Source organism: Centruroides sculpturatus, unplaced genomic scaffold (genome assembly GCF_000671375.1).
Source record: "Centruroides sculpturatus isolate CEXI.00-Female unplaced genomic scaffold, Cexi_2.0 scaffold61, whole genome shotgun sequence".
Classification (NCBI taxonomy): Eukaryota; Metazoa; Arthropoda; class Arachnida; order Scorpiones; family Buthidae; genus Centruroides; species Centruroides sculpturatus.
This window is the reverse complement of record NW_019384572.1, coordinates 162,836-171,507: the sequence shown is the minus strand read 5'-3', so window position 1 is coordinate 171,507 and position 8,672 is coordinate 162,836. Positions and strand designations below refer to the sequence as shown.

The following is an 8,672-nucleotide window of genomic DNA, read 5'->3' as shown; positions in this document are numbered from 1 at the left end:
AGATCCTAATCGTCACCTCAATATACTAGGAACCTATTTCCTCAAACTCTCAAGACTTTCTATAATCGTCGATCCATAAATCGAATAACTTCAAAATCGCCTTGGAACTATTTGATCCTATCGGACACCTCTCTCGTTCACTGCTACTAAGCTCACCAAAGCTCGTCGCTATCAGGAATTCACCTCGTCCATCTTCACTTGAGACTCGGAATTTATAGTGTGAGGTGACGTCACAATTCTGAATGAGATCACTCTCCTCATTTACATACTTAACGCTAACAATAAACTTTTTTCATTTCTCTGGCAGCCTATTTACGACAATTACTCGTTAACCTTTTACATTATTCTTTTTCACAATTTTCGGGACGTTTTTATTCTTTAAGGTTTAGCGAGTCCCTAATTCGTGCTTGTGGGGTCTCCCCCCCTTTTCTCGGTGCGGACTTACTTGTTTCCGCTCGGGAAGCGCAAGTGTGCGCGAGTTTTTCTACGGCGCTTTTCTTTCGTCGGTGAGTTGGTTTTTCTTCTATTTTTAAGTTACTAAGGTGAATGGTGAGGAAACCTTCATCCTAACAAAACATAAGCCCTAAACAAAATAGAATAATAAGCAAAATAAAAGTAAATAAAAATAACGCTCGGACTTTGGTTCCTTACAATGTTACATAAATTACAAAATAAATTATTCACAAATAGTAAGGAACTTTTCTACAGACAATTATTTACCAAACCCACCATACAATCACAGCAAAATGGCATGTCAATTAAACTGACTCAGACGGTTGGTCTGTTCTTTGGTTCAGTTCAATCACACAAAAATGAAGTAAGTTGGACCAAAAGAGGAAGAAGAAAATGTGCACAATACAAAGGATACACAGTTGGAAAACATCTGATAAAGACAACGTTCATATTTTGATATAAAAATTTTGATATAAATATTTTCTTTTACATTCCTGCACCAGGAACTATCAATGCATTTCTAAATGCATCTTTCCAAATTTTGGGATGTATTTTTATGGGATTTGATTTGCATAATTTCCCATTTATATGTACACTCCAGAAATGCAACTAATGTGTAAATAACAATCATACAGTATACTAATACAGATTATAAACAATCTTGTTAATAGAATTAAGATATGATAAATCTGATGTAAATATTTTTCCAAATAGTCATAAATTTTAGTAGATTTTATGGAATATGTTCTTAATTTTAAGGTATCAATATTGAAATAAAGATTGATTAAATATTTTTTATATAAGATTAAATAATTAAAATATGTGGATTGACTTTATGTATTATTTATAGCTGAAAGAAGTTCTTCTGGATTATTAGAATTTGAAAATTTATCTGATTCTTTGGAAGCCCTAGTGATGTGTAATCACACACCAATTTCAAATCAAGGTAAATTACATTTATTTATAATTATTAACATGTCTAATAATGATAATAGCAATAAGTTTACAAGAGTAGTTCTCATACTTTTTAAAGAGGGGGTTCTTTTAACTTTGTAAACAACTTGTTTCTTTATATTTTTGTAAAAGCATATTTATGTATAGTTTTCTTAGAATGTATGTTGTTCTAATAAAACTCTAATTTTTTTGATAGCGCACAATTATATTTTTAATAGAAGTAAAATAGAACAGAGATACTGGTACATTTTGTTAAAAGCAATCAAATTTTGATGCTGTTACAAGTACATTTTAATCATAACCATGATAACTTTTATTTATGCCCCACTAGGGAGGCATGCTGCACAATTTGAAAATCTCACTGGATTACAAATTTAAAAGTTACATAGCATATAAGTTTCTTATTTAAATAGATGATAGTTTTAAAATAATTTCATTAATATAATATAATTGTCATATACACTGTACATGTTATTGTTGTTTATTAAAATTTAATGATCTAGTTTAATAACCAGAAAAATAATTATTTAGTTTTATTATCTTAAAGCTAATTAATTTTTACTTTGTTTTTCCAAAATATTCTAAATTTAATCAGCTCAGAGCAGATCAACTTGAACCCATAATTCTTGCTTATTGCACAGATGCATTGCCAGTTATGTTACCCAGACCTTTGCCATTCTTTGCTTCCAGAGCTATTAATTAATTAATTTAAATATAACCATACTAGTCACTTACCGCATTATAGCATTCACAGCCCACTATGACTTTTAGCTGACTTATTAAATTTATCATGAGATGGCAATTAATCAACTATCTCTAGCTAAATTGCTTTGTATGTAATTACTAATTTTCCTTAATATAGCCTGATAAATAATCTGGCAGAATGTCTGATAATTTGTGTATTGGAATAGTAGTAGTGTATATACAGGGTGGTCCATTTATAATGTCAATTGCAAATATCTCTTGAAATATATATTAAGGGGGAAGGGAGTGGATTAATTTCTATATGGATCAAAAAGCCCTCCAAAATAATAAACTTTCATATAAGACAGTTTTTCAATTTACAAATATCTCTGAAATATATATTTATGCAATATGACCGATATCTGGCAAATGTCAACATTCACACAGTTGTTTCGTGTATATATGAAATGTTTGCTAAATATCATTATTTCTCACTTACACTGGCAAATGTCAACATTAAGCATGCACTGATGGTGAATGTTGAATAAAAATGTTTTTATTATGTTAAGACAAAAATGCAACTTTTTAATGTATAAAAATAGGAGAAAGCTTGAGTAACAGCACATGTAAATAAACTGTTGAACCTAAAACAAACAGTACATTCTAAATCATTAAAGAAAATAATTTATGTGCAAGTTTATTGTATTATGTGATTAATGTTATACAATCTTATTTTTTGCAATAACTTAAACTGTTATGGCACTTTGAATTGCACAAGAGTCCTTTGCTTTTACAATTGGATTTAAGCGTGTAACACTTCTTTTTGTAATGNATGATGGAAAATTTAGTGATATATTTGAGTGTTTACGGTAACTGATGCACATCTGTCTAGAAACTGGTCTTCCCCTGAAACTTTCAAGGGAATAAATAACACGCCAAGAGTGACAAACAGCTGTTTTCAAGGGCATTTAGTTCTGTATGCCGAATTGCGGTTTGTATCACGTGATCCATTGCAATTTTTCTGTTATGTGAATGATAATTCATTTCTAAATACCGTAAACTGCATTGTAAAAGTACAGTGTTGTAAGAAAATTACCGCATTTTTCCAACCGTGTTGGGCGAAAACACGTTGTAAGGGTACCGCATTGTAGGAGGCCTACCTGTATATGTTTCCATTACTGTTTGTTATGGAAACTAAGTCCTGTTTTTTATAACAAGGAGTAATAGGAAGATAATATTATACTTAAATTATTTTTTTTTTTATTAAGTATTTTCTGTAACAAAGATAATATTTACTTATTTCATTTACTTTCTGTAAATTTTTTAAAAATCGAGAATATATGAATCCTTTGTGACAAACTTTGAATTAGAGAACTAGTATTTCAAATGTTAGAATAAAAAAAAAATAAGAAATTATATAAATTTATCTCCAGTTAGCAAATTAAACTTTTTTTTTCAATTCTGTATCTGATTCCAGGATTATCTGAACTAAACCTTGATTTACATTATCCCTACATTTAAATATAAATATATATGTATAGCTTTATTAGATACATTATATTATCTGTATTATTTATGGACACTTATAAATAACAAACATACTCACTCCTATGGATGAGAGAAAGATGCTTGTGATACATTCACAGAATAATACCAGCTTGGATCTGATTTAACAAGATTGCATTCATGGGTTCGGAGAGGCTCATGTTTGAAAATTCTGCCACCAGTAGCAAATGCAGCACTGATCCAAATATGTGTACGTAAAAAAACAAAAACACATTCATTATCTAACCCACACAATGGACAACACACACCAACCCAGACAAAGTACTTCAGAATCAATTCAGTCACTGATCACCAAGAATGAAAAATCACACCAACACATGAATGGACTCAAGAATGCACATTCATCTATATCTACTATACCATTACAAAACTTGAAACAGATATGACAATATACAGACACAATTGACAAGACAAATTTACACAAAAATACCCACATTTCACTACTACACAGCAAAGGGTTAAAAATATGCTCTCCACTTCAAATTAGTGGTGGTTCGACCCTATATGTCATACTTTCCTTTTAACAATAGAGTCATGCTGGTCATCTATCTAACACCTTTCATAAGTTTTTGAATTGAAATAACATGACTTACAGTTTGCATTTGAAATTCATATATAGTTAATTGGGGCCTCCTGCCCCTATGCTTTTTATATCAGGTCTCAACATTCATCTATCTAACTCTGTTCTTGAGATTAAAGAAAGACAGACAGATAACAGTCAGAATTTAAACGTCTACAATTTTTTAAAATTTCAGCACAATCACTGACAGACAAATCTAAAGCTGTTTGGCAAGAAAACTTGAAACACAAATAAACAACATTAGACAACAACTATGCAGACTGACACAATATACTAAAAACAAATATAATATATTAAACCTAGTGAATGAGGTTAGGAAAATATTCAGGAAGATTAAAACAACTTACACAGTACAAACATAACATGCACATACAGAAATACTTTAACAGACAGAAAATAGCAGCTAAGTCACAGACTAGAATGATATAAAACCTGCATGTTGTAAGGAACCAAAGTCCGAGCGTTATTTTTATTTACTTTTATTTTGCTTATTATTCTATTTTGTTTGGGGCTTATGTTTTGTTAGGATGAAGGTTTCCTCACCATTCACCTTAGTAACTTAAAAATAGAAGAAAAACCAACTCACCGACGAAAGAAAAGCGCCGTAGAAAAACTCGCGCACACTTGCGCTTACCGAGCGGAAACAAGTAAGTCCGCACCGAGAAAGGGGGGGAGACCCCACAAGCACGAATTAGGGACTCGCTAAACCTTAAAGAATAAAAACGTCCCGAAAATTGTGAAAAAGAATAATGTAAAAGGTTAACGAGTAATTGTCGTAAATAGGCTGCCAGAGAAATGAAAAAAGTTTATTGTTAGCGTTAAGTATGTAAATGAGGAGAGTGATCTCATTCAGAATTGTGACGTCACCTCACACTATAAATTCCGAGTCTCAAGTGAAGATGGACGAGGTGAATTCCTGATAGCGACGAGCTTTGGTGAGCTTAGTAGCAGTGAACGAGAGAGGTGTCCGATAGGATCAAATAGTTCCAAGGCAATTTTGAAGTTATTCGATTTATGGATCGACAATTATAGAAAGTCTTGAGAGTTTGAGGAAATAGGTTCCTAGTATATTGAGGTGATGATTAGGATCTTTAATTTATAAGAAATATTGTTTATAAGTTTAAGTCTTTGATTTTTGCCGAATTCCAAAGGGGAATAGAATTAAGTTAGAAATAGATTGATTTGAGTTTTGTCGGGTTGATTCTTGTTTAATTTCATTGAATAAATTGTTGTTTGATTTTTACTAAATACTGTATATAGTTTATTACTAGAAGTTTAATTAAATATTTGATTTTTGTTATTGACAAACTTTGTCATTATTTAATTTGGTGCACGCTTAAAGTCCAGGCCTGGCACACTAACGCGAATCCGCGTAAAGTACCCGTTAGAGAACGGCTATTTCCGGCACACAGTAGTGTCGATAATTGTTGAAAAAGTCGGAAAAATAAAATAGTACTTTACAACTGCTCACGTAACGGAAGAGGCATCTGGGCAACTACACATTGTATAATTTCCTGGTCACGTGCTAACGGTCTCCACGTACGATATAGCTGTACCGTGGTCCATATAAATTGCTCGACACCATTGGTTCCTGTGTATTGTCGACTAAATAGTTCTTTAGCGACAGCTACTTTGTCAGCTAAAGGAGCATAAAGGTCCAGAAAAGATCGTTTAAATAACGGCCAACTGTTTACCGATTCGGTGGCGTCCTTCATTCTTCCACCACATTGCTGGGCTACCGCGAAGACAACTAGCGGCAGTATCTACCCATCTAGTGTTCGGTATTTGGTTCACCAGGAAATGCTGTTCTAGGTCCTGCAAAAAATCGTTAGCAGTTAATGCTGACCTACCGTTAAATTGGATGGCTGGCGGCGGCGGTGCAGTCTGAAGCCAGACCATTGATGCATTAGATGTAGGCACTTCCTGTCTCGGAGTAGAAGTTTCGGGCCGTACAGCACTTGTAACGTTCGGTGTTGTAGGCTCTACAGTTCCAGATGTGACACATGAAGTCAGATGAGTTACGGCATTTGTCAAGGATGACACTTGTTGCAACAGCACTGACAACTGCTGTTGTAACTGGTTATATTCAGCTCGGGTTTACTGGTGCACTATCATCCATTTTTTTTTTTTACGAGGTGTTATTCCTCTAAAGCTAAATTCAAAGTCAATGAAAGAAAGCAACAAAGTCTAATATTAACCTTAGAGTCCCTATTCGGGCGCCAGTTGTAAAGTACTATTTTATTTTTCCGACTTTTCCAACGATTATCGACACTACTGTGTGCCGGAAATAGCCGTTCCCTAACGGGTACTTTACGCGGATTCGCGTTAGTGTGCCAGGTCTGGACTTTAAGCGTGCACCGAATTAAATACAGTCGACCCCCCTATAAGATAGAGATACGTTCCATTCTCTAGGAATCCGCTTTCTTACTATANAATAAAAGACAAATTAAAGTATTTGTTTCGATTATCCGGATTTTTCCTTATCCAGACTACCTTCATCCCCAATTAGTCTGGATAATCGAGGTTCTACTGTAATTGTATATTTAAAGCAATTTATGTTTTGATAATAGATACTGCAGTATGTATAATAATGTTGACATGTTGCTATATAATGATATGTTTAATCTTGAATCTTGAAAATCTTACAAATAAAAGGGAAATTTTGTTTGCTTGTTTGTTTTTGGCAGTATTATATCTGTGTGAAACCTTTGTAGACACATTTATTTGTGGATTTGCAGTGTCATTGAATTTTGTCTTCTACTTGCTCAACTCTTCAGGAAATTTATTTTTCTTTTTATTTATATACTTTCCTACAAACCAGATCCATTGCAATTTATAAAAAAATTTGTGACATCCTACAAATTTAAATGACAATAAAAGTTTATTTTAGCAAACAAATTTGTGATAACATGATAACAACCCAGGATATCTTCGATTAGAAATTGAATTATGACTATTTACAAAAATTATAAAATTTTAGAGCTTATCTTTCATCCTTTTAACACTACCACAGAAGTAACATTATATTGGCTTGAATAAACTTCATTAGAACACATGATAAAAAAAATCACACAAAGTTAAAACTGATCGAAACGCCAACCTTTTATTTGAGGATTCGGCATCTTTTAACATTAAAACAAAGATTACAATTTTTTATTATAACTACAATGTCCTTTAGCTCAATATATAACTGATTCAGGTCCTCTGGTGGGGTTTTGGGTAATCATAAAGTTCATTTGCATAAAAGCATACATGATAACATGATAACAACCCAGGATATCTTCAATTAGAAATTGAATTATGACTATTTACAAAAATTATAAAATTTTCAAAAAAGTTTATTCAAGTCAATATAATGTTACTTCTGTGGTAGTGTTAAAAGGATGAAAGATAGACTCGAAAATTTTATAATTTTTGTAAATAGTCATAATTCAGTTTCCAAATTTGTGATGTTGCTGCTCAGAGATCAATCCACCACCAAAATGCTACAATACATTTAACTTTATGTTGATTTACTTTCATTTTGGAAATAGTACATTAATAAACAATTTATTTAGGTCATGTCCTTTATAATGTTGTTAATATAAACTGTGATGTTGTTGCCATTTAATTGGTGTCTTTTCACCCAAGTACTGATAATTTAGTTTTACTTCCAGCATAAAATCTAATGATGTATGAATATTTCAAAAGTACTTAAAAAATCTTATTTATATTATTTTTCATCAACTTTCAAGGTTTCTTTAAAATATAATTATTGCCTCTTGAAATATATCAGCTTAGATTGTTTTGTTACAGATTGTTCTACTAAGAATTATTTTCTTCATTCTTTGAGAGAGATTTTTTTGTTTTTTGTGAATATTTCTATAAGATGTAATGGAACAAATTATATAAAGATACATAAATAAAACAAAAACTATTAAGAAAGGATAAAAAATAAAAGACAAAATTTGTTGACATTACAATGGAAGCAAGTATTCAATGTACAGTAAGACACTGCTTAATGTGGGGGATATGTTCCTAGATCAGTGTTCCGCAACTGGTGTGCCGTCACATGGTGAAAGGTGTGACATAAACTTTTACATATTCTGTTAATTTCAAATTTTATTTATATATTTTTATCACAGTTTTTGTGTTTCTTAAGCTTGTATTTCATTCTCTGCCGCAGCACCGATGAAATATGATGATTGTATATTCTTTATTACAAACCATGCATTTTTATGTATTCTAAGAAATTATATGTAAAATAAATTTGCTCACAGGTGTTGATGTCTTTTAATAACAATAATAATAGGTTAGTGGCATTACGTAATTCTATTAATAGTATCATATCATACGTTTTTGAGGGGAATAACATTTTGGTGTGCCGTGTTGAGTCATGGGTGTGCCGCAAGTAGAAAAAGGTTGCGGAACACTGTCCTAGACTATATGAGATGTC

At 32.0% G+C, this 8,672-nt stretch overlaps 1 protein-coding gene across 2 annotated transcripts in view; it reads left to right on the top strand.

Annotated features, from left to right (window-relative positions):
• The window catches only part of LOC111624207 (heterogeneous nuclear ribonucleoprotein L-like), a 91,385-nt gene extending 89,861 nt beyond the window's left edge, over positions 1–1,524 (top strand). For both annotated transcript variants that reach the window (XM_023367016.1, XM_023367015.1), the window contains one exon: positions 1,304–1,524. In XM_023367016.1, coding sequence (XP_023222784.1) covers positions 1,304–1,509 — 206 coding nt within the window. In that variant the 3' untranslated portion in view covers positions 1,510–1,524. The remainder of the gene's footprint in view (positions 1–1,303) is intronic.
• Positions 1,525–8,672: the final 7,148 nt, after the last annotated feature.